This window comes from Sinocyclocheilus rhinocerous, unplaced genomic scaffold, assembly GCF_001515625.1.
Source record: "Sinocyclocheilus rhinocerous isolate Xijiao unplaced genomic scaffold, SAMN03320098_v1.1 scaffold1648, whole genome shotgun sequence".
Taxonomy (NCBI): domain Eukaryota; kingdom Metazoa; phylum Chordata; class Actinopteri; order Cypriniformes; family Cyprinidae; genus Sinocyclocheilus; species Sinocyclocheilus rhinocerous.
Genome location: NW_015647958.1, coordinates 991,185 through 1,016,989, shown reverse-complemented (window position 1 = coordinate 1,016,989; position 25,805 = coordinate 991,185). Strand labels below are relative to the sequence as shown.

The 25,805-nt window shown below is 35.1% G+C and overlaps 3 protein-coding genes across 3 annotated transcripts in view; 1 reads left to right on the top strand and 2 right to left on the bottom strand.

Annotated features, from left to right (window-relative positions):
• The first annotated feature begins 1,474 nt into the window (after positions 1 to 1,474).
• On the top strand, positions 1,475 to 5,550 carry LOC107709469 (replication factor C subunit 1-like). The gene is made up of 5 exons (XM_016513965.1): positions 1,475 to 1,624; positions 1,863 to 2,008; positions 2,118 to 2,331; positions 2,530 to 2,712; positions 4,783 to 5,550. The coding sequence occupies exons 1-5, from the start codon at positions 1,496 to 1,498 to the stop codon at positions 4,876 to 4,878; spliced, it is 768 nt and encodes a 255-aa protein (XP_016369451.1). The 5' UTR covers positions 1,475 to 1,495; the 3' UTR covers positions 4,879 to 5,550.
• A 1,282-nt stretch (positions 5,551 to 6,832) lies between these two features.
• LOC107709438 (multiple PDZ domain protein-like) lies at positions 6,833 to 15,068 on the bottom strand. The gene is made up of 13 exons (XM_016513912.1): positions 14,991 to 15,068; positions 14,520 to 14,891; positions 13,419 to 13,502; positions 13,097 to 13,320; positions 12,865 to 13,012; positions 12,677 to 12,748; positions 11,284 to 11,332; positions 11,152 to 11,195; positions 10,945 to 11,055; positions 9,015 to 9,119; positions 8,804 to 8,907; positions 7,451 to 7,574; positions 6,833 to 7,249 (listed from the first exon to the last, which is right to left on the bottom strand). Exons 1-13 carry the CDS (start codon positions 15,066 to 15,068, stop codon positions 7,085 to 7,087), a joined length of 1,680 nt encoding a protein of 559 aa, XP_016369398.1. The 3' UTR covers positions 6,833 to 7,084.
• A 207-nt stretch (positions 15,069 to 15,275) lies between these two features.
• LOC107709437 (multiple PDZ domain protein-like) overlaps positions 15,276 to 25,805 on the bottom strand; it is a 17,006-nt gene continuing 6,476 nt past the window's right edge. The window contains exons 6-15 of the mRNA XM_016513911.1: positions 23,044 to 23,242; positions 21,609 to 21,740; positions 21,269 to 21,529; positions 20,998 to 21,175; positions 19,257 to 19,355; positions 19,063 to 19,128; positions 17,813 to 17,987; positions 17,309 to 17,517; positions 15,925 to 16,016; positions 15,276 to 15,357 (exon numbers count right to left, since the gene is read on the bottom strand). Of these exons, the coding sequence (XP_016369397.1) occupies positions 15,276 to 15,357; positions 15,925 to 16,016; positions 17,309 to 17,517; positions 17,813 to 17,987; positions 19,063 to 19,128; positions 19,257 to 19,355; positions 20,998 to 21,175; positions 21,269 to 21,529; positions 21,609 to 21,740; positions 23,044 to 23,242 (1,493 nt within the window). The remainder of the gene's footprint in view (positions 15,358 to 15,924; positions 16,017 to 17,308; positions 17,518 to 17,812; positions 17,988 to 19,062; positions 19,129 to 19,256; positions 19,356 to 20,997; positions 21,176 to 21,268; positions 21,530 to 21,608; positions 21,741 to 23,043; positions 23,243 to 25,805) is intronic.

Below are 25,805 nucleotides of genomic sequence, written 5' to 3'. Positions count from 1 at the left end.
ACATCGCAGCATGGCCTCGCCCCCTTTGCTGCGTGTTCCCGGAGGCGGGGTTTATGTAAAATTCTGGGTTCTTCACGTAACGGACCCGGGAAGTAACTCCTTGTAGTCCCTTACGAGCCGTTTTTGTAGGCATTAAACTGCCAGAATTTTAAAAGACGATATCTCCGTTTGCATCGAACTTTCAGCTTTGTAACTTTGCAGATATTGTTTATGATCGAACAGCAACATTACACACTAACTAACGTTAAAAAACTGAAATCGCAATCAACCACCCCTTTAAACATCATACATATACTTACTATAGTAATAACAGTAAATTGTGCATAATTACAAGCAACGTAACCCTAAACCAAACTCTAATCCTAACCATAACTTTCAGTGCATGTTATTAATTAATATTATACCATGGTCTGTCTGAATACTCGATTCTGATTGGCTGGCAGGTATGCATTAAAACCGTTTAATGCACAGTTAGTTTCAAATCAGTTTAATCACCATTCTATATTAATGCGCTGCTTTAATTGATGCACACGAACCCACACACACAGAGAGAGAGATCGGAGATTGTGCTGCACACACACAGAAACTTGTTGTCAACGCTGCCCCATGACTTTTATTAATAAAATAGTCTAGATACTAGATCGCTACATTATATTCCTCAGCAACGAGGTGGTAATCGCTGTTTTTGAAGTAATTAAACACAGCTTCGTTGTTTGTAGAGAGACGTGCAGACGCAGGTAACGCACACAACTGTCATCTCTCTCTCGATCGATTGATCGATAATTCATACAAATATAATAATCAATTCAAATATATGTGATCTTACCGCACTATTTCATCTCTGTGTCTGATTTGAAGCGGGCAGAATGCTAGCATTTGACACTCTGTGTCATTTTTACCCTTCCGGTCAAATATTGCACTGTGAATATTATTAACAGCTTTAACATGTCAATGCTGGCAAATGACCATGGTATAAGCGGGATAATGCACGCCTAGCTGTGTGTTAAACGATTTTAATGCACTTCCTGGCCTCCAAGTCGTGCATTAAAATCATTAAATGCACAGCTAGCCATGCATTATCCCTTACTTAACCCATTACTTAACTTTAAATTTGTACAAGAGCACCTTAAAATAAAGTGTAACCCAATCTTCCTATAAAAAGTTGCATTTGCTGAATCAAAGGAAGTTCTTTGGAGAACAAAGAAACAAATGTGTCAGGTCTGTTGGTTTGCATTTCCACCTAATGTACAGATGTATTTTGACTTTGGAATGATGAATTTGGCTTACTGTCTTTAGAAAGATGAGCTAAACTTTTAATATTATCACTGTATACACAATTTTCCCTAATTTTGTGTCAGCAAACTTATTGTACTGACCATCCATAACACACAATAACATTTGCAGCTTGTAATTTGTGCACCATGTATTTATTTCAAGACTTATTAAGTCTATTCTGACTGTAAATGAAAGCGTGATGGTATAATTGTGACATTTGATGTTCATCAGGGGAAATCTGAAGAATCATTTGGTGTTGTTGAGTAAAACAGCAGACAGCATTTGCGATGGAGATTTAGTGGACAAACAGATCCGCTCCAGACAGGCATGGTCTCTGCTTCCCACACAGGTAACGTACTTTCCTGCCATTATCTTCTCATCGGTGTTGACCAACAAATCCTCAGTCAACAGCTTTGATTGATGCAGCAGCACTGAGATAATCAGAGGCAGAAACGATGAAACAAATATTTCTGCTGCAGCACTGATTTGTAACATATTACAAAATCCGTTCACATAGGTTAAGTGTTTTCACATAGATCAGTGAAAACAAACTTTTTTTTTTTAATGAATCTTGTTTTTTTCCCCAGGCGATTTATGCGAGCGTGTTGCCGGGGGAGCTGATGCGGGGTTATATGAGTCAGTTTCCGACTTTTCCCAGCTGGTTGGGCAAGTTCTCATCAGCTGGCAAACACAGGCGCATCATACAGGAGCTTGCTTCACACATGAGCCTAAAGTGAGAAAACACAAACACTTCTCACACTTTCTTCCTTCTTGTCTAAAGTATGAACTCTTTAAGCTGCATTTATGCTTCCCTAAAATCTTGCCTCTTTCTCATCCTGCAGAACGTTAAGTAGTAAGGAAGCCATGAATCTGGATTACCTGCCGTATTTGCGCTCAGCAATATTAGAGTCTCTTCAGTCGCAAGGTTCAGAGGGAGCCAGTCAGAGTGTGAAGCTCATGGATGATTACGACATCATCAAAGAGGATGTTGATAACATGATGGAGATCAGCATGTGGGGCGGACAGCCGGATCCTTACTCTAAACTAGACTCCAAGGTGTGTGTGTGTGTGTTTGATTTTCTGTGCATATTGTAGAGTTCTCCTCCAGGACTAGAAACCGGTGGTCCAGTTGACAGTTCATTGCTTTGACAGATGCCTGCTCAGTCCGAGTTAATTGTTTTAACTGTAAAACATCTGGAGGTGCTGTATGCCACACTTTATCCCCATCAGCTGTTTTTTTTTTCCTTTCTGCAGGTGAAAGCTGCATTTACAAGAGCCTACAATAAGGAATCCCATCTTACGCCGTACTCCTTACAAGTGGTGAAGAAAAGCCGTAAAGGTGCTGTTGACCCTGAGCTTATAGGAGAGCTTGAAAGTGAATCTCAGTTCCAGGAAGAGGAAGAAGACGATGGGGTTACAGCAGATGCAATGATCAAGGTAGATATCAAAATAAGAATTCAGTGTCTCTCTTTTCGACTTTCCATCAGTTTTACAATCACGTTGACCTCAATAACATCTCCTTTGGAGAACACTTAATGGGTTAGTTCATCCAAAAATAAACATTTTGTCATCATTTACTCACCCTCATGTCATTCCAAACCTGTATAAGTTTCTTTCTTATGTTGAACAGAAAAGATATTTTGAAAATGCTGGTAATCAAACAGTTGATGGTCCCCATTGAGTTCCATAGTATTTCTTTTCGCTACTGTGGAAAGCCAGTGGTGACCAACAACTGTTTGGTTCTTCAAAATATCTTTGTTTGTGTTCAACATAATAAAGAAACTTATACAGGTTTGGAACGACATGAGGGTGAGTAAATGATGACAGAATGTTCATTTTTAGGTGAACTATTCCTTTAATCACTAAGTTCACCCCACAATGTAAATTCTTTCATCACTTACTTTCATGTTGTTCCAAATTCTTAAGGCTTTCCTTCAACTTTGAAACACAAATGAAGATATTTTTAATGAAACCTGTGAGTTCTATCCCTCCATCAAAAGTCAATGCAACCAGACCTTTGTCACTTCGAAATGTTCATAAAGACATTGTAAACCGTCCATATGCATCAAGTTTAACCCTTGTCTTCTAAAGAGACTTGATTGCTTTATATGGTGGTCAGATTTAGATTTAGTCGTTTAGCAGACGCTTTTATCCAAAGCGACTTACAAATGAGGACAAATTACAAGACAGGAGATTTAATTTAGAAAATGTAATTAAATTTTTTGGGGAGGAATATTGAAATGTTAATTAGTTCACCAAAAAATGCTAATTGTCAGCATTTACTCATGCCCATGTCGTTCCAAACCTGTGGCCTCCTTTGTTTCTTGAAGAATAAAATGTGAATTTTTGAAGAATTTTTCACTTTTTTTCCATACAGTTGTATAGGAAAGAGATTCAAGCTCTCAAGCATAAAAGTACAATAAAAGTTGTTCATATGCCTCATGCTCTATATTCCAAATCTTCTGAAACCACTGTAACCGGTTCACAAAGTCAGTGAGTTAAGAAAGTTGAGAAACAGATTTGTTTCTTAAAGCCATCTTAAAGTGGCTGCTTTTATGATAATGTTTCATTAGCCGGGTTTCCATCCAAAGTTGCAAATTTAACATGCGCAAAACTGGAATATCGCATAAAACATTTGCGAACAAGCATCGTTTCCATCCAACCAGTCAAAGAGAACAAAATCGTCACTTCCTGATAAACTGGCACTATAAATCACTAAGAAAAGTAGGAGAATATATACATTTTCATATATAATAAATTACTTGCGCCTCAGAGTGAGCAGACGAAACACAATGAATGCGGTCATTGCTTTCGGAGGTGGATGCTGCTGTTTGGAGAACGCAGTCGTAAGACATTTCTGGGAGGCAGTTATACAGAAATACTTTGATGACAGACTTTGCTCGTGCATTTCCGAATGACCATAACAACATTTCAGATGCTGTGGAATGAGATCGGTCTGCTGGTTAGTCAGGTTATGCCGTCCCATAGCGTAAAGTCACATGACTTCTTTGATGCACTTGGAGGAATTTATTCACAAAATGCGTTTCCATCTCCCATTATTCGCATCAAACCTTTTTTCGCACAAGTCAAAAATCATTAAAACAGGGTGATGGAAACATAGCTATTGTTTTTGAAGCTTGAAACCTTCAGTCTCTGGTTTTAATTGAAAAAGTGAAAGTTTGGAACAACATGAGGGTGAGCAAATTATGACCTTTTTTAATTTTGGGTGAACTATCCCTTTTAATCAGTTATAGTTTGTTGAAATCACAAAGTTTATGCCACAGAATTTTAGCCAAGTTGATTTTGTTACCAATAAGAGTGTAGTGCTTTCAGCTACATTTTACCATGTGTAAATTCATTCTGTAGAATTCCACATTTGCCCCGAAATCCGCACAGAAAATGCAGATACAGTCTACATCAGGTTCTACATATAAGCGAAATATCATAACAAATCAGTCAAAATGCTACACCATTATTCACCTGATTTTTTTTTTTTTATTCTTACAGCAGAAGAAAGCTAAACCAGCAAAAGACGTCAAGCAAGAGAAACCAGGGGCTTCTGGGAAGGGGAAAGGCAGGGGTAAAGGAAAGGCCATGAAGTGAATTAAACATAGAAGGGAATGAGACAGAAAGCCCTCCTCTCTCTCTGTTTTCACAAAGATGTGAGTGGCTGAATGACATCAGCTCTATACACAGAACTTTTTTGTCTGTGAGTCATACTTGTGCACTTCCTGAAAGCCATCACTCAGCTTAAGCTGCTTTCAGCAGAGCGGACACTGCAGGGACCAGGAGCTGGGGGTGGACCACACATTTTCACAGAAGTTATTATATAGTTCACGATTCATCAAGCATACACACATGCATCATACTGTTAACACATGGCGCTGAAGCTATATTCATCTCAAAGGTAAACAGAATTAAGGGCACTTAATGTCACTGTACTCGTGTAACCCTCATGACAAAGTACACAAGCATTTTAATATATTAGCTTCAGCTTTTCACATTTAAACACACATACACCCTCTTCCACATGGATACCAACTGTACTTGCTGCATGTCAGCTAGCTACCACACATCGTGTAAATATGTATCTGCCATATTAGCATTTTTCACTTTGTTACTTTGAATACTTGCTGATAAATATATATAAATAACCCCTTTCTTAGTGTTTTCTATGGCAGTACTTTTGGATTGATAGTGTCTGATATTAACCTGAAGATTATCCTGTAAATGACTGAATGTGTGCGATTCAAAAATTAAAACGAGAATTATGTTGTAGAGATATATTGTGTTTGCTTGTTATAATTATCTCCAAGTGTTGATCAGATGGTAAAAAGAGCTCAACTGTACTGTAATTGCTGTTATATATCTGGGTAAACGGCTCACTGCATAGCTCCAGGTATATATATATATATATACTGTATATAAAATTTCAGTATTGCACTTTCAGTACTTCATTTGTAGTCTAACATGAAGACTTTAATACACAATTATTTACTGCAATAAAATAATTTATTTTGTATACAGATAAATTTACAGTAGAAAAAGACAAATCTATGAGCTGATGAATGTTGATTGTCATGTTAAAGAACAGTGAAGCGCTGCCTTACATGGAATACATCTGACAACATATACAGACAATAATTATAACAGCTATAATTGTTCATTATTGAGTTACAGTCAGAAAATTTTCCTATATATTAGTCTTGCTTAAAATAGTTTTTTTGCATGATTTGACAACCTAAATGTGTAACTGAACCACACTTATGAATAACTACGCATAATGTGAGCTCTTAGCACTAACTATGCCAGTTATATGTTTAAAGGCTGAAAGTGGACATTAATGGTACAAATCTGTGTTGTGAAGCAATACAGTACAAAAAAAAAGCTGATGTGTAAAAGAATCGCAGTTTAGCACAATGGTTCTCAACCGTTTCATTTCATGAAGCTTGAAATTAATTGTGGATAATTTACACACACACACACACACATATATACTGTATATATATATATATATATATATATATGTGTGTGTGTGTGTGTGTTTGCTGTCAAATCGATTAATATCATCCAAAATAAAAGTGTTTACATTATATAGGCGTGTACTGTGTATATTTATATGTATATATAAATACACACACATGTATACATTTAAGAAATATTTACATGTATATATGAATATTCATATTTATATGATTTATATTATACATAAATATAAATATATATTTCTTAAATATATGTATGTGTGTGTGTGTTGATATATACATATAAATATATACAGTGCACACATATTATGTAAACAAAAACATTTCTTATTTTGGATGCGATAAATCATGATTAATCGATTTGACAAATATATATATATATATATATATATATTCCACAATTTTATTTTCTATTTATATTTTGTTTTTCAATTAAATCAATATTTATTAGGGAAAATATGTTTTTTTCAAGTCATATTTATATTTTATATAATTTATTCTATTTTTTATAGTTATATTGTAATAGATTAGTTTGATTTAATTTAATATATTAATATGAATAATTCTCATTTAAATAATTTAATAAAAGTCATCCTGCAGACCCCCTGGTTGAGAACCAGTGGTTTAGCACTAGTCTCTATTGGCTTCTCCCACTTTACACAAGTTGTCCGAGATATTTTTGCAATTAGAAAAGACTACATTTTGGGATCTTTTTTGTTGTTGTTGAGAAACAGCTTGTATAATCTCCATCTGTGATCTAACAATCAGTAATACATCAGCTCCTTGAGGTCTATGCGAAACATCTCGACAGCACAGTGACATTATCAGCATGTTGGTAGTTGTTTTGAGAGTACTTGTAGTGTAACTGCCCCGCTGGTTTGTCTAAGGAGCTTGACAGCTTCAGAATGAGTGACACCCTCCAGACTCTGTCCATTTACTGTCAGTAGCTGATCACCGCAACGCAGACGGCCGTCCTCCACCGCAGCTCCCTGTGGATACAGAGCACTGTCACATACGCTTCACGCTCAAATACACAAATAACATTCCTTTCTCAGTGAGTCAGGTGGAGTGTGTACATGCCACGATACATGCAAACTGAACGTGTGTTTGGACATGTATTGATCTCTTTGGCGCACTGCAGTCAAGAGATTTACTCAACCTTTTTTAGTTTAAGACTCTTTCTTGTGTACCTTGGGAAATATGTTCCTGACATAGATGGGCAAGTCGCCATGGGAACTGCCAAATCCTCCTACAATACTGAAGCCAAGCCCAGCAGAGCCACGTTCAAGAGTGATAGTCTGGAACTGAGGAGAACTTAAACACACACAAAAGACAAATAGAATTTAACCCATTTTTTTTCCCCCAGACACCTTTTTGGCAAACAAGGCGACAATTAATCTCTTAGTACAGTTTTAAAAAAAGCAAGCATAACAGTTCTATTGAACAGGGTGTCTGAATAGTCTGGGTGCCCTGGAGGTGAAGTCCTTTATCAGAGCTTTAGTGTGTAGAATTCTGCTGACTCTAATGCCTCTACAAAACTGCACACGCAAAACTGGCTCTAAAATATCCACAAGCAGGCATTTCAGGAAAAATGTTCAATTTCAATATATATTTTATGGACTCATTGAAGGCAGCGTTGGGATAAAACGAGTAATAAATCTTAAATGAAAGCATAAATCAGGACCATCCTCAGCAGACCAGGAACATAGTTGACTAAAGTCCTGTATGACGTAACCTTCTTATTGGTTCCCACCCATAAAACTTTTGTCCTGGACCTATGTATTTTAGTGACAAAACATTTCAGATAGAAAGCAAAATTAAAGCAAACGGCAATGAAATAAACATGACTTACTAAAACATATTGGAGTTCTATACATACAGCTGAAGTCAAACGTTTACATAGAGCACACCTTGCAGAATCTGCAAAATGTTACTTATTTTACCAAAATAAGAGGGACCATACAAAATGCGTGTTATTTTTTTTTATTTAGGACTGACCTGAATAAGATATTTCACATAAAAGATGTTCACATATAGTCCACGAGAAAATAATAGTTCAAAAGTTTACATACACTTGATTCTTAATACTGTGCTGTCACCTGAATGATCCACAGCTGTGTTTTTTTTGTTTAGTGATAGTTGTTCATGAGTCCCTTGTTTGTCCTTTATTTCTGCGACGGCAATGCTAAATTTGGCCAATACTCCAGTGTTCAGTGTCACATGAGCCTTCAGAACTCTTCTAATATGCTGATTTCAAAATAATAGCATTTTTATTAAATAGAAATTTACTGTCACTGTTGATTATTTAATGCTTCCTTGCTGAATGAAAATATGAAAATACGCCACATTTATAATTATATTTACTTATTATATTTACATATAACTTTCCTACAAATCAATAGAAATAAATAACAATAAAAAACTAATAACAGTAAATAAAAATGTTGCCAATACAATGTGAAACATAATACAAAATATAGTACTACATTCTTTTTTCATGAGAGATGTTTTTATGTATTAGAAATGATATGAATTTCGAGTACCTCTGGTGATTGTGGGTATTGTAATTCTCTGAGAGTCCAGGTGAGGAGTGAATTAAAGATGACCGATCTTTACTAGCTCCATCTGCACATCCACTTGGCATCACCTTTAATCAAACACACAGGGTGTGACATTCACGGCAAGATGAGCTCTGAACATTTGATTATGTTTTGAATCTGAAATGATTTGATACATGTCTGAAGATATACACACCTGCAGTGTGACGGCTCCACTGCTGTTTCTCAGGAGAGTATTTGCCTCAGTAACTGAGAGGCGTTCAGTTGATGTACCGTTAATGCTGATGACTCTGGCACCCAGCTGAAAATTCAATTCAGAGTTGATTATTTTTGAGGGTTTGGGGGAAGCAATTCCCATGAATGGAGTATTCATTTTGGTGTCCTGTGAGTGACATTCACATTTTTTTGTAGTAGGACTAGATATTGTTAGAGAAACTAGTACCTAATAAAAAATTTTTTAATCTAGTAGGAAAATTTATGTATACATTAAAATGGTAATTTTGGCCTGTTCCACCTTGCATCTTGGCTATATACAAAAATATAAAATCATGAAACATCTTCAATTCAGCACATTTTCACAAAATGAATTGTAGTTAATTGCAGTAAAAATTAATTATTGAGCTAATTTTTTAACAAATATATTTTCTAAATTTTTACACAAATTTCAGTGTTCACAGAATGTGCCTTAGCCTTGCTCAATCATTCAACCATATTACCCAAATCACTGTACAAAAAAAAAAAAATCTAAATACATATTTGTATTGTAATTTATTGGAAATTTATATGGAAAATGTTTATATACACTACTGTTCAGTAGGTTTGGCATCAGTTACATTATTTATTTATTTTTCTTTTAAGTAAAAGAAGTCTCTTATGCTCACCAAGTCTGTTTAAAAAAAAAAAAGCAAAAATAAAGTAAAAACAGTAATATTGTGAAATATTACAATTTTAAACAGCTGTTTTCTATTCAAATATACTTTAAAATATATTTATTTCAGGATTCTTTGCCGCATAGAAAATTCAAAATAACATTTATTTAAAAAAAAAAGAGAAATCTTATGTAACATTATAAATGTCTTTACTGTCACGGTTACATTATTTATTTATTTTTCTTTTAAGTAAAAGAAGTCTCTTATGCTCACCAAGTCTGTTTAAAAAAAAAAAAGCAAAAATAAAGTAAAAACAGTAATATTGTGAAATATTACAATTTTAAACAGCTGTTTTCTATTCAAATATACTTTAAAATATATTTATTTCAGGATTCTTTGCCGCATAGAAAATTCAAAATAACATTTATTTTAAAAAAAAGAGAAATCTTATGTAACATTATAAATGTCTTTACTGTCACTTATCCATGCTGGATGAAAGTAATAATTTCTTTCAGAAATAAAAAATTGACACCAACATTCTGAATGGTGGTGTACATATAGTTTGGTGTATATTGTGAGGTTGACAATGATCAACGATTTCTTTTCTTTTTTTTAATTAGATTTATTTTAGACATTTCTGCCTTTATTGGGGCAGAGAAATGCCTGAAAGCCAGTGTTGGGGGAAACGCATTACAAGTAACGCGAGTTACGCAATCAGATTACTTTTTTCAAGTAACTAGTAAAGACAAACATTTGTGTGTCTTTTTTTATTGCTCAAGTGTGTTGAAATGTCTTCTTCTGCATTCTACTGTACGTATGTAAATTTACTTTCCCTTCAGCCGGAGGCTTATTCATTTCACTTTTGGTGTGAAAAGGCTTTTATATTTGCCAAAAATAGAACTTTTTTATTTTAAAAACAAACAAACAAGCCCTGTCCAGATTTAAGAAGTAACGCAAAAGTAATGTAACGCATTACTCTCCATAAAAAGTAACTAAGTAACGTAATTAGTTATTTTTTATGGAGTAACACGATATTGTAATGCATTACTTTTAAAAGTAACTTTCCCCAACACTGCTGAAAGCCATGTGGAAAAGAGAACTGGGAAAGGACCACGAGTCGGGACTCAAACTTGGGTCTACAAAGTTGTAAAACATTTTGGAGAGCTGTCCACAAAGCTATCGACTCCAACATAAACATTTTCTAAACATAATGAAAAAGGGGGAAAAAAGGGTTTTAGGCCCACTCATTCTCTCTACCTGCAGAAGTCCTGCGTGTGTTGCAGGTGTGATCGGGTCCAGGCTGGAGATATAAATCACTGAATCTCCCTGTGTGCCTCTCGATCTCAACTCCACAGACTCTAATTCATGCTGGGACAGAATCACACCAACCGTTTCGGTTACTACTGGATCATACAGTTACTGCAGAAACATGCCTTACATTACTGCATGTAAAAACAAACCCACCTTCTGAACGGTGACAGTTCTGATGTCCACGTTTCCATCCACAGCTGTGCAAAAACATGAAAACATTGACTCACTGATGAATAGAACTGAATATTGAATAGTGAATAACTGTGTTATGTGACAGACTCTTACAATCATCTGTGCTGAGAGAGGAGAGAAGAGGGACATCCAACTCACCCACCTGCCATAACACAGATAGAACACAGACACTTTATAGATCGTGCCCCGTCTAGATCTGAGATGAACACCACTGAGACAAGTTGTGTTTGTGTGCTGTAAATATGTGTATAATAAGAGTATATCTCTATCATACAGTACCACACAAAAGTTTAAGGTTGGTAAGTTTTTTTAAAGAAGTCTCACCAAGATTTGATAAAAAATACAGTAAACACAGTATATTGTAAAATATAACTACACTTTAAAATAACTCTTAACTATATATTAGAATATATTTTAAAGTGTAATTTATTTCTGTGATGGCAAAGCTGAATTTTCAGCATCATTACTCCAGTCTTCACATTATTATCAATGTTGAAAAACAATTGTGCTGCTTTCTTTTTTGTGGAAACTGGTAATTTTGTTTTTCAGCATTCTATAAATAGAAAGTTCAAAAGCATTTATTTGAAAGAAATCTTTTGTAACAATATAAATGTCTATTTTGATCAATTTAATGCTTGATTAATTATTGTGAATAAAAGTATTAATTTCTTTTAAAAAATCTTACTGACCCCATCCTTTCGAACAGTAGTGGATTTAATATATTGTATGAAATATTAACCTCTCAGTTGAAAAAAAAAAATTGAAAAAAAAAATTCTTTTATGCAGAGTTATAATTTCAAAACTTTCCCATGTGCTATTCATTAACTTCTAACATTAAAAAATGTCTATTTATAAAAGGTATCATAATAAGAGGTATTTCAGGTATTTTCTTCAGAATGTTTTAATCAATCATTTTGTTTAATTGGTCTTCCTTTTCAGTCACTTTATTTTAAGGTCTAATTCTCGCTTTTAACAAACCATTAACTACGACTTTTGCCTCAATAAACTCCTAATTTGCTGCTTATTAATAGTTAGTAAGGTAGTTGTTGTTTAGGTATTGGGTAGGATTAGGACTGTAGAATATGGTCATGCAGAATATGTGCTTTAAGCACTAAAAAACAGCCAATATGTTAATAACAGGCATGCTAATAAGCAACTAATTAATAGTGAGAATTGGTCCCTATACTAGTGTTACCATTTTTTTTTTAGTATTAGTTGGTGTCACTCCAAAGAATTCCACCTAATTTGATAAAATTACAAAAGATGGTTAAATATAGCAACTTTAAGCAATGGCTAACTTTGGCTCGTTATTTCCATTATTTTGGGAGTCATTCTGTTCATTTTCTTACCAACAAGAGCATATTTTGAACTCTTTATAAAAATAATTTCCTTGAATTATAACATACATATTTATTGATTTAGATCACAAAGTTCAAAAGGTACTGCATAACAGGAATGATCTAGTTGTACTGTATAAAGTGTTTACCTGATCTCCATATGAGTAGTGTGATGAAGCTTTAAAACGTGCCACCTCCAACAGCACAGGCCCACTACAGATCTACAACACACACACACACACACACACACACACAGAGGATCATAATTAGCCCTATTATGATTAAGAAGGAAATGCATGAATTACTATATTCCTAAGTGAAGTGTATTTGTGCACACCTGCAGTAGTGCACTTGCATAGTCCTGTGACACAGCTCGGATGTCCTCTCCATTCACAGACAAAATCTGGTCACCTAGCAACAGTCTTCCATCCAAGTCCGCAGCCCCTCCCCTGGTTATCTCAGACACAAAGATTCCGGTGTCATTCCTGCAAGACATGCAGACAAATATGAATTCAAATGAATCACTGTGCAGTTCTGTAATGTAATTATATCCCTTTAGAATAACCTACCTTTTCCCCACAATGCGAAGCCCCAGTCCCTGTCCTGTTTTGAGGTTCAGATCCACACTGAAGAGGTCCCACATGTCTTCGGGTGTGTGGTTTTGGAGGGTGTGTGTGGAGTGGTTCTCTGTCACAGGGTCTCTGTAGATACACAATCGCACACGCTGTGGACTCAAGCGCAGGACGCTCAAGGCCTCCTCATGAGTGGCCATTCTCAGATCAATGCCGTTCACCTGGAGGAGATAACAATTGGCTCAATGGAAGTTCTTTATGAAGAGATCAATAACCTACATTCTGTACAACTTCAATGGTGAATGCTAGAGTTCTGTACCTCCAGTATATGATCTCCTGCCCACAACCGACCATCTCTGTGTGCCGCACCGTCCTTATTCACTTCATGAATCACTATTGCTCCCTGACAAAGAAAGAAAGAAATTTAGTTAAAGCATTTAAGTGAAAAGTTGAATTGAAAATTTGACAGTCATTCTTTAATGACACCATGCACTCAAACTGGCATGAACCTAAAAATAGTGCAGTATTTTTAATAACTTTTCTTTCCTTTTAAATGTTTCAAAATCCAAAAGCTTTGTTTATTTCCACATAAAAAAGCCCCAGGGAAAGAACGAATATTGTTTGAACTCCCATTTTGATTTCTGGCGATTGCAACATGTTACTTCTATATTTATTTTTAATTTAAAGGAATATTTTATAAGCTTTATCAAGAGCATTTCTGGCCTTCTGTCGAATGCCACATAAAGAAATAATTTAGACCCATTCCTCAGTTCATAAAAATAAGCAAAACCAGGATGGTTTAGACAACTTTACAGATCTAATAATAAGCATTTTTCTAAAAATAATTCAATAGTAAAAAATTAAAAACAAACAAACTTTATATTTCTGGTTTTAAAACCCATCTGTCAACATACCTAATTCACTTCCACTGTAAATGAGTTTTTGTTTTGTTTTTAGTTAAGAGGTAAGTTGAAATTATTTCAACGCATCCCACAATTTAAGTTGTATTTGACCTGTAATATTTCTTTGAAGGGTAGTTCACATAAAAATTAAAATCTCAACTTAAATTTTAGTCTGTTCTCCATACAAAGGTATTGCATGTCTTCTGAAGTCACATGAGCTACTTTTACAGAGAATTCCTATAGCTCAAACACTAAAGCATTATGGGTCATCATGGGTTTAATCCCCAGGCAATGCAATGCATGAACTGATAAAAGGATATCTTGAATGCAGTGTATGTTGCTTTGCTTTGGAATGCATAAATGCTTTGTCATTTTTTTCACAATTCACCTTTCATTTTTGGCTGACTATCACTACTACAGATAACATTGCTGTGGTATTTGATATTCAGATTTGCACCGAAGATGCTGTTTCAACACCGTGAAGTCTAATATGCTTGGTGTCATTTATGATTTCTCACCAGTACTGTATTGCAGCCTCCTACTATGCTGAGGCCGAGCCCTGGGGTTCCCTTGCAGATATCAATGGTATTTATACAGCCAGGTATGATGGGACATGTTAGGGGGTCAGAGCTCACAGAACATTGGGTAAAGTAAGAAGTGCTGTGAGGCCCCGTGCAAGTGCTCTGATTGGCTGTGGAGCCGCAGCGAATGCTCTCATCAGCTGATGAAATGCCAGATGATGGAGGAGTACAGTGGCTGGGGGACATGTGACTGGCAGGATGACAGGAGGGCTTATGATTGGATGTGGCATTGATTGGAGCAGGAAGCCCGATGTTGAGGCTTTCTGAGGAGCGAGACTTCAGTTTATCCTCTGTGCTGATCCTTCCGTCCTATCGACAAACAGAAACATGAGAATAAAGAGAATGAGAATGAAGCAGGCGGATATTTTGTGTCGTGTTTTTGTCTAACATTTGATTTGACTGATTTACCTGTGACAAAGCTAAATGTTGACCTTCTCTGATGCTATTAATATGCATGGCAGGAGATACAACAGGACAGTTGTCCATCTAAACAGATAAAACTGTTATTAGATAACACAAGTGACAAAGATGTCCAGTAAAAAATAAAAAATGTAAGAAACTTGTCAGAAACATGCAGTTAACTATGCAAATATAATGTAATGAACTTGTTCAGAATGCTTTTTTGATAATGATTTGATTTGTTAATCAAGGATATCTATAATTATTGTGTCTTTTACTGTTTTAAGAAGTATCTTAGTTTATTTGTTTGTGTGTGTGTGTGTCCATTGCCTCCTTTACTGGTCCTGTAGTCATTTGTTTCTGTGCAGCTTTATTCCTGATGAGAAAAATTATATATGTGCATTAAAATAAATAACACATACCCACTATACATATAGTAGAATACAAAGTGTGAGACCTTTGTGAAAAGGCTTCTAGTTTGATTTCAAGTTTCATACAGTATCCATGCGTATATAGTGTTTGAGTGTGTTTCAGTGTGTTTGAGTTGGCATAGACCTAAAAATAGTGCAGAATATCTTTCTTTGTTTTAGTCTTACTTATTTCTGCTTGTTTCAAAAAACGAATATAAATGAACTATGTATATTAAAATGCATGTAGAAGAGAGTTCGTGTCTTAGGACATCAATGTGTCGTCACGAGCCGCAGGGTTTAATTTGGATTTGTCTGTGCATGTTTTTTTTACTCTCATAGATTTTGTTACCATTGCCATGCATTATACGACTGTTAGACTGCAACGGCTGGACTTAAAAATCATCATATGTGTTCTACTGAAGAAAACAAGGTCACCTACATCTTGGATGCCCTGGGGGTAAGCAGATAAACATCAAATTTTCATTTTTGGGTGAACTATCCCTTTAATCTTCGTTCACATGAAAATGTCTCACCTTGTGAGCAGAATCCTGACTTTAGCTGGAGCATTGTTGATGATTGCTGTTGCATTCTGGTGGCTGCGTCCATACAGCACTTGTCCATTTATCTTCAAAATACACACATAAACATGCAGAAGATTAACCCTTGACCTTAGATAAGACACATACTTCACTGCGGTTTGCTCTTTTAGTTATATTGGGGAGACTGGGGGCAATTGTAACATTTTTACTTTGTCCTTAACTTACAGACTAATGCAAATCTACGTACCATCTTTTGATTTTTACTTTGTGTCTCAAATAAGAGGCTAATATTAAAAAAGTAATGCAAATTCCTTTTATTTCTTGTTAATAATAATACTGATTATTTTACTTCTAATACCTTTCACTCTTAAATGGGACTTATAAAGCTGTCAAATGTGTATTTAATAATAATGATGTGTATTTAATTTGATAATGCATTTGATGCGTTTAATATATCTGATAGTTATATGAAAATGATTTGTCTAAAATAAGATGAATCATTTTCACTATATATGTATTACTCAATATTTCTCTAATAAATATAGAAATAATAGCTGATGACCACAACATTTAAACTTAAGTAGTTTAATGAAAAAAAATTATATTATATAAAATTATATTATGTTGTTACAATCAAATTTCGCATGGTAGCTACCAGTGACAGTATAAGCATTTGTGACCCTGGACCACAAAACCAGTCATAAAAGGGTCAATTTTTCGATGTATACATCACCTGAAATCTGAAAAAATAAGCTTTCCATTGATGTATGGTTTGTTAGGATAGGACAATATTTGGCCGAGATACAACTATTTGAAAATCTGGAATCTGAGGGTGCAAAAAAATCAAAATATTGAGAAAATTGCCTTTAAAGTTGTCCAAATGAAGTTCTTAGCTATGCATATTACTAATAAAAAACTAAGTTTTGATATATTTACAGTAGGAAATTTACAAAATATCTTCATGGAACATGATCTTTACTTATCCTAATGATTTTTGGCAAAAATGAAAAATCAATAATTTTGACCCATACAATGTATTTTTGGCTATTGCTACAAATATACCCCAGCGACTTAAGACTGGTTTTGTGGTCCAGGGTCACATTTGTCATTGATGGTAACTTTTAAACAATAATCTACAGGAAAAAAAAGGCATCAAACTTTAGATACCAGAATAAAAATATTGGTCACCCCACACCACCCCCAAAAAATCTCAAAATCAGTATTTGTTGAAATGACCATAATTCGCCTGTTTTCGTGTTTCATCAGAAACAGAAAGGTTTTACTTTCTAATGATAGACAACATAGACAGCATAAAGGCTTGATTGCACAAATGAAATGTTTCTGTTGGCCAGTCAAGAGTTCAGGAGGTCGTTCTCACCTCCAGTAGTTCATCTCCCACTCTGACCCGACCATCTGCCACAGCGGCCCCGTCTGGTTTGAGCTCTGACACATACACACTCATTCTACCACGAGCTCCATCTCTGTTTCCTGACAAACACAATCCCAGTCCAGAGCTGTGTGAGCCACAGTCCAGATCAAACATGTGCAGCTCTCCAGGCAGACTGCCATACCTCTGCTGCATGCGGCCTGCTTACACACACATAAACATGTAAAAACATCCAGATTAAACCATATAGACACATTAGCAGACACACTAATAGAGGCACTGACTTGTATTCAGAGCTAATGATACTTTTGATCCTCTAAGCTTGGTATGTTAAGTATGTTTTATTAAGTAAATATGTTTGATGTGTTTCCTTGTTGGGAATGATTCACTGCTCCGCACAATGTAGGTGATTTCAGGTTGGACTGTCTTTAGGGGACATTTGGCCCCCTTTATGTAGGTGAAACCTGAGCCACACACAGACACATTTAAACATACTCCAGTAAGAGGCCTGCTGCTGCTCGCTGTGATGATGTGCAGCCTCTTCTGGCAGGGGTGGTCTCTCTGGAACCCTCTGCACTCCATCTGTTTCTGTGTCGACTTGCCTAGAGGGCAGTTTCAGGAAGGGGGGAGCTAAATGTGGAGGCTTCCCCAACTTCCAGTCTTCTGTACGCTACAACAGCACCATCAAAAAGTGATTATATTCGTCAGAAAACACATTATTAAATAAGTTATTTTTTAAAATCTCTTTCATTGCATTTTTACTGCTCAGCCTCAACAGTATTTTACAACATGGCTGACAAAAATCTGACAAAAATAAGTGTGCATAATTGTATTAAATGTGCACCTTGCAGTGTTTTTTTTTAAACAGTACTTGCAAATAATATAATATTAATAATTGAGTGAACTTAAAGAGAGTACATTTTCATGATTATGCTTGGTAACACTTTATTTTACAGTGTCCTTGCTCATTCATAATGACAATAAATTATGCATAATTACATACAAGTAACCCTAAAACAAACCCTAATCCTAACCCTAACCATATAGTAAGTACATGTAGTTCATTAATATTACTCAGTACTTAAATGTATAATTACACTGTAACAAGAAGACCTTAAAATAAAGTGTAACCCTATGTTTCTTAATACTTTGTAATAATGAAAATTAAAAGGTTTACTTTAAAGTCCAGTTTAAATCATGTTTTAATAGCTTATGTGGGGCTTTAAAGAAGAAGTATCTTATTTTGGTGTTGACTAACATACTAAGGCACATGTGAGGTACTTGATTATAATTTTGACTGGCGTGTTATTCAATATTACATTCAAAGTTAATGCATGTAATATACTGCAACTGCAACTTCATTATTACAAATGTGTAATTACAAATATATTTAAATACATGACATACAAGTTTCAATAAAAATATCATTAAAGTTATAAAAGTATTGAAGTACTGTTTCAGTTTATCATAAATGTTGTACATTTGGCAGCATTTCATTTAAGTTCTTTTTTTAAAGGTATAATTTTGAGTACCTTCACAAGGGTAGTGGAACAATATGTTATTTATATACAAATATATTGGATTATTACTATGCAAACAAACATCACAGACCTTAAAGGGGATGGGACTGAAGGGGTAGGTTGGGGAGAGATTATTCGGGATCTCTGGATCCTAAAGATGAGATAAGCATACATAAATCACCTAAAAGACTAATGATAAACACAGTAGCATAAGCAAAAACACACCTGATGATTTGGAGAATTTGATTTGGACACATTTTCATCTTCAGAGCAGTTGTCAGGAGCTGAAAACTGGACATAGAGAGGCAATAAATGTTTTATGTACTCAGGTTTTGTTTTCTCTAGAGTATATTCTAGCACTGAGTATGAGTATTGTAAAGTGGTTATGTGTGTGCATGTGTACAGTATCTGTGCTGTACCTGAGGACTCTGTACTAGTAGTTCTACTTTGTCTCCTGCTCTACGGATCGCCTCCACGGCTTCTTCATGAGTAAAATCACTCACATCTACACCTTGAACCTGCCAACATGCACATTAAAAATGTAAAGTGTGAAGTTCTTTCTCCAGTAGCTCATTACTTTCAACACACTTCTACTTTCAAGCTAAACAGTTTGCCCCAGATTTTCTTTAAACTAATCTTGTTATCTAGTTTATTTAGGTCAGAGTAGGAGTGATGCATTAGCTTATTATGACCAGCAGATGGAGATCATCAAACATCATCCAAATCCAATTACTGTTCATCAACACTATCTAGTCTCAGCCTCAGGCCTTCTAATGTATATTTCACACAAAAATAGCAAGAGCAGATTGAAATCACCCATTCCAATCTGACTATCTGACTGTATTTTTTTCCTCACTCACTTTTTTACTCATGGTGTTTCAAACCTGCATGACAAAAGGTGATTTCTTTTTCAATATAATAAAAGTTAATATATGTGTGTGTACTGTATATATTAAAAGGACCCTTTTGCATCCTTTTAAATGCTTGACAGTCCTAGTTCTCATTCACGTTCATTAAATGAAGCAGAGCGCTCATACAAATTCTAAAATTCTAAATTCTACAAAATTTGAACCTTCTAGATGATAACAATTTAATTTAATTTAATTTAATTTAATTTCGCTCCAAAACTTCATACATACAGGTTTGAAACAAGGGTGAGTTTCAATTTTTAAATCGAGGTTCATGGCATCAAACCCTTATAGCAAGTAAACTAGATATTAACTATATTTCTGTCATGACAACTCTCGGAGGGATTGGCATGGTAATGTACATGACAATGTTAATGTATTTGGTCTTGGCGGAATAGATCTGCTACGCTGCTGCTGCTGCTGCTGCTGCGGCAGAGCAAGTACCGAGACTGCTACTGCAAGCACTAATCATATATTTGAATGTTGAGCAGCGAGCTCATTGGCTACCGATACAGGAGAGAACCAATCAGCTGTGCCATGTGATAATGATGTCATTAGGTCAGATTGAGTTAGACTTATCGGACTGCGCCATCTAGAGTTTCATGCCAGAACTCTGTATTGCTTTACATACTGTACTTAGTTGTGTTTTGGGTAACACTTTATTGAACAGTGCCCTTGTTATATATGTTACATGTACTTACTTTAGTAATAACAGCAAATTTTGCACAATTACAAGCAACTAACCCTAATCCTGACCCTATAGTATGTATATGTTGTTAATTAATATTACTCAGTGCTTAACTGTGTAATTACATAGTAACAAGGACACTAAAGAAGGAATGGTATACTTTCTTTTACAGCCCTGTTCCACATGTACATACTATGTACTTGTTATAGTACAATAACTGGTTAACAACTAGGCACTAACTCTGAACCTACCACAAAACCTAACCCTAACCCATGTAGTTACCTTATATTATCCAGTACTTTCTTATCCAGTACATTGTAAGTACAGGTAAGTGTACATGATATAAAATAAAGTGCAAACAAGGAAATAACTCATATTTTCATTATTTTCTGATCATAATTATTTTCTGCCAGTTGCCCTATAAATATTTGTGTCATTAATTTTGTATTTTTTTCTGTTATTGGAATTTCAGACAGTGTCTAAGTGGGCGGTTGACATTACATCAATAGTTAAAGGGTACTATTTAATAAAAACACAGACACACACACACACACACACACACACCTGAAGAATTTGGTCTCCTTCTTTCAAAGTGCTGTTGTGTGCAGCTGGACTGTCCTCTGCGATGTGTTTTACGAAGATGCCTCGTCTCATTTCTCCATTGCTCAGTCGACTGCCCATACCACGACCCCCCACCACACTGAAGCCAAGACACGTGCCCCCAGCCCTGAATAATGTTACTCTAGGACAATAAACACAACCATATCACCATTACACATGAACATACTAAAAGTGAATGTGTTGATGTTTTGTTAATGTTTTTTTTATGGGATACCTTCTAGGCTGACTACCATCCTTCCCATGCGTCTCTTCTTCATCTTTTCGTCTGTCTTTTTCTCTCCCTCGTCTTTGCCCGTTCTCACTCTGCAAGACCGGTCTTTCATTCATCACCGTTTTGTCTCTTTCCAGTCTTTCATTGCTTTCTCTTTGTTTAATTTGAGCGTGGTTATCTATTCCTTCATTCTCTTCTTCAGTTTGGGTCTTTCCATTCACTCCTTTACCATCCACTGTACTTTGTTGTTCAGAAATGCATTCTCTAATACAAAGCAAACAAGCATTAGAACACCATCAGAAACAAGAAAACAAACAGACAAAAAGATTCTCTGTCTCCTTACAGGGGTGTAAAAGGCAGCTTTTGTGAGTGCTTGGGTTGGACAGTAGCTGTTCTGTGTAATTCTATTTCCTCTTTTGATTGGGCATAGCTGGCCCTGTGCATGTCCAGGAAGGCAGCAGGCACATAAGTCACACTGATACAAAAACACACAAGCAAAATGGGTTTGACTGAAGTTGTTTTGATGAAGAATCCAATTTCAACAACCAATGAAATGTGCTGCTGGCTATAACATAACATTTTCTTCAATTTTTAAAAATTGAAATGACTTTTAACAGACAAAATCTCTAAAGATTAAAGTACTTATGTAGTCTAATTGAAAAATATTAAATAGTTAAACTAACAACCAAAAGTTTGGGGTCAGTAATTTTTTTAAAGACATAAGTGATTAATTAAATTTATCAAAAGCGGCAGTATTTACAATGTTACAAGAATTATATTTTTAAGTAAATGTTCTTTTGAACTTTCTATTAATCATAAATCCTTAAAAAAGTATCACAGTTTAAACTATTAAGAAGCACATGTTGTTGTCGGCGCTGACAGAATCGTGGGCAGCGTGCCGACATACAATGTAGCTGTGCTTTGGGCGACCCGAGTTCGAGTCCCAGCTCGCAGTCCTTTCCCTGTTTCATTTCCTGTCAATTTATACTGTCCTATCCTGATAAAAGGCAAAAATGCCAGAAATAAATCTTAAAAGCACATGAATTCAACATTGATCATATTAATAATATTTAAAACTATTAAGAAGCACATGTTGTTGTCGGCGCTGACAGAATCGTGGGCAGCGTGCCGACATACAATGTAGCTGTGCTTTGGGCGACCCGAGTTCGAGTCCCAGCTCGCAGTCCTTTCCCTGTTTCATTTCCTGTCAATTTATACTGTCCTATCCTGATAAAAGGCAAAAATGCCAAAAATAAATCTTAAAAGCACATGAATTCAACATTGATCATATTAATAATAAGAAATGTTTCTTTAGCACCAAATCATCAATGTTTTCTGAAGGATCATGTGACACTGCAGACTAGAGTAATGGCTCCTGAAAATTCAGCTTTGCCATCACAGGAGTAAATTACATTTTACATAAAATAAAAAACTGTTATTTTAAATTGTAATGATATTTCACAATAGTGCTGTTTTTACTGTATTTTGATCAAATACAGTAAATGCACCCTGGTGAGCATGATAATCTTCCTTTAAAAACATTTAAAAAAATCTTACCAAGCCCAAACTTTCAGAATGACTGAATGAATGAATATATTTGTTTGCTTGTTTGTTCATATACAATTCTAACAAACGTATTTTGTGAAAATAAAAATATCACCACTTGTTTGATATACTATAATAAATTTTCATGTGCATTAAATTTATATAAAAACTAGAAGTCAGAGTTAGGTTCCCATTTAGATAAAGCTTGCAAGTGTGCGCGTGTGTGTGAGCACCTGAGATCAGGTCCGATCAGTGAATGTCTGCGTAGCATCGCTCTGGCTTGTGCATTGGTCAGGTCGGTGGTGGATTCTCCATTGATGGCAACAATTCCATCGCCCACTGCCAGTCTCCCGTCTTTACTGATCGAGCCGCCATGAACCACAGAGCGGATTATCATGCCTGAACCATCCCTTAAAGCACTCACTGTCATTCCTACACACACACACACACACACGTGTCATGTGCATAGTCACCTGAGGTATGTACTTATTTTGTCACAAGTTGTCCTATGTATTTTTGATTTTATATTTTTGTTCATTACCTTTTACATCTTTGCTGTTTATTAATTGTTTTACTGCGTGCCAAAAAACCTATAATAAGGTTCTTTTCTCACAAACCACCCCATATAGTGTGAAAAGGCCAGCATGAGTTAAGTAAACTGAATCTTTTTTTTTTTTGCTTGCATAATAACAGTGGAATTGTTCAACTGCTATTTTTGTAGCCGAGACTATAAGGTATGTGCCTGTACAGAAACAGGCTTTCAAAAATAAACCTAAACTGATAAATATTCACTGAAGTAAAAAGTGTGACAACTAGCCCCAGGCTCTCCCAACAGTGAATATTTTAAGTGTATATATACATTTAGTCATTTTTATTTAAACAAGATCCTCATAAGCAACATAAGTGTGTGTTAAAGTGTGGGCGTGACCACCAGCTCAACAATGGAAGTTTAATCACATCAGATATTTCTTTAAAACTACAAATGGAATTATCAGCATTGGCTAATTGTCATTTCCATACCCAGCGAACCCCTTAACTGTCCGTCTTATCAATTCAAACTTTCTTGTTCAAAGCAAATGTAAGATTATTTCTAAGTAACAATGAAAGTGTCAGCGTACCATGTAAAGTCAGTGCATTTGAGAGGGTCTTAATACCCCTCACTCACCTTTATGGCATATAAAGTGTTGGCTTTGACTCATGTTGTATTAAAATCACAGTGTGTGCCTTCAACAATTAATTTTACGAGTATTAAATTGTGCTAATGAGCTTCAAACAATGCTGCTGACTTCATTGTGGGTGTAAAGTGACTGGTTGGCTTTGTACAAATTTTTGCTCTTACAAATCTGTCTAAATTGCTCTCAATTTGAAGCATGCACCATGCAAGCCTATATTAAATATAATATGCAGCTGATCTATGAATAATTAGGAGTCCATGCAATGAGAAAACACATGCAATATGAACACACACGATAGCTAACAAGCAAGGAAATACACACCAATCATGGAGACAACACTATGGTCGTAAAGAATTTGAGATTCATCGATTTTGAAGTTTTTATTTTCAATTTGAACATCCATTTATCAGGTTTCTTGTCTGAACAGTCAAATTACAGTACAATCATAGTGCGCTAGTTACAGAAGTGCACATTTGACCATGTAAAGCACAGCACAGGACAGAGATGACACAAGAGAACACCAGAACACAAGACACACAACACATCACGATTTATAATCTCTATCCCATCATCCAACATAAATACTTGACTCATAAATAACTGACTGTAAAGTTAATAAAAAATCAAGATGAAATGGGATGCTGAATTAAATAATACTCATGCAGAGCTTTGTCAAATTGATGAATATTCATTAGAATAAATACTTCATCAAAAAGAAAGAAAAATAGAAAGATCAAGTTTGAATGGAAACCGCGACTTTTATATTCTTCACTGAGACTTATGATTTTGCCAATGAGATGGGGTAGTTGCATGGATACACTGCAGGGCTTAACAATTACGATGGCCTGAGGCCAGTGTGAGATCTTCGGGGCAGTTAACAGGAATGTCACTTACCCTATTGGGTCATGTATTCTGTGATGCATTCATTATTATTCCAGCAAATTATGCTGAAATACATCCACAGTGTAAAGTTATGTAGCTGACATAAATAAAGCTTTGTCAAAACTGTGAGTGATTTGTAAAAATCAGTAAGAATGGGGTAAAGATTTCGAACAAATCATGGCATGCCATCATTTAAGTGTGTTTATGAATTTATAGGTTTCAATGGAATTGTAATGGTATGGTTGTAAAAGTTCCAGCTATTCTTGCTTAAAAATATAATCATTAATTAAATTATTAGCAATTTAATCAGATTAATAATTGAACTTGCTTAATGGAAATACAAAAAAAATGTTTTTGAGATGAATATAAAAATATATTACTGTTAAACTTTTAATAGTTTGGGGTCAGTAAGATTGTTTAATGTTTTTGAAAAGTCTCTCGCTCACTACGATGCATTTATTTTGGTCAAAAACACAGTAAAAACTGTAATACTGTGAAATATTATTACAATTTAAAAGAACTGTTTTCTATTTGAATATATTTTAAAATGTAATTTATTCCTGTGATGGCTAAGCTGGATTTTCAGCAGTCATTACTCCAGTCTTCAGTGTCACATAATCCTTCAGAAATCATTTTAATATGCAGATTTGATGCTCAAGAAATATTTCTTATTATTATCAATGTCGGAAAAAAAATGGTGCTGCTTTATGTATGTTTGTATGTATTTATTTATTTAGTGGAAATCATGCTACATATTTGTCAGGATTCATTGATAAACAGAAAGTTCAAAAGAAAGGCATTTATTTTGATTTTTACAATATTTTTTTAAGAAATAACTTAATACTTGAAATACTGGAAATACTGTGAAAACAGTGTGCAGGGCAAGTTCAAATCAGAAATACTAGCCTGACGGGGCCAGCAAAAAAAAAAAAAAAAAT

Coding starts and splice junctions, on each gene's coding strand:
- LOC107709469 (XM_016513965.1), top strand. CDS start 1,496: ATGTTCATCAGGGGAAATCTGAAGAATCATTTGGTGTTGTTGAGTAAA. Junction 1,625..1,862: donor GGTCTCTGCTTCCCACACAG/GTAACGTACTTT, acceptor TTTTTTCCCCAG/GCGATTTATGCGAGCGTGTT. Junction 2,009..2,117: donor GCTTCACACATGAGCCTAAA/GTGAGAAAACAC, acceptor CTCATCCTGCAG/AACGTTAAGTAGTAAGGAAG.
- LOC107709438 (XM_016513912.1), bottom strand. CDS start 15,068: ATGGACAACTGTCCTGTTGTATCTCCTGCCATGCATATTAATAGCATC. Junction 7,575..8,803: donor AATACCCACAATCACCAGAG/GTACTCGAAATT, acceptor TGTGTGTTTAAG/TTCTCCTCAGTTCCAGACTA. Junction 7,250..7,450: donor TCAGGAACATATTTCCCAAG/GTACACAAGAAA, acceptor CTGTATCCACAG/GGAGCTGCGGTGGAGGACGG.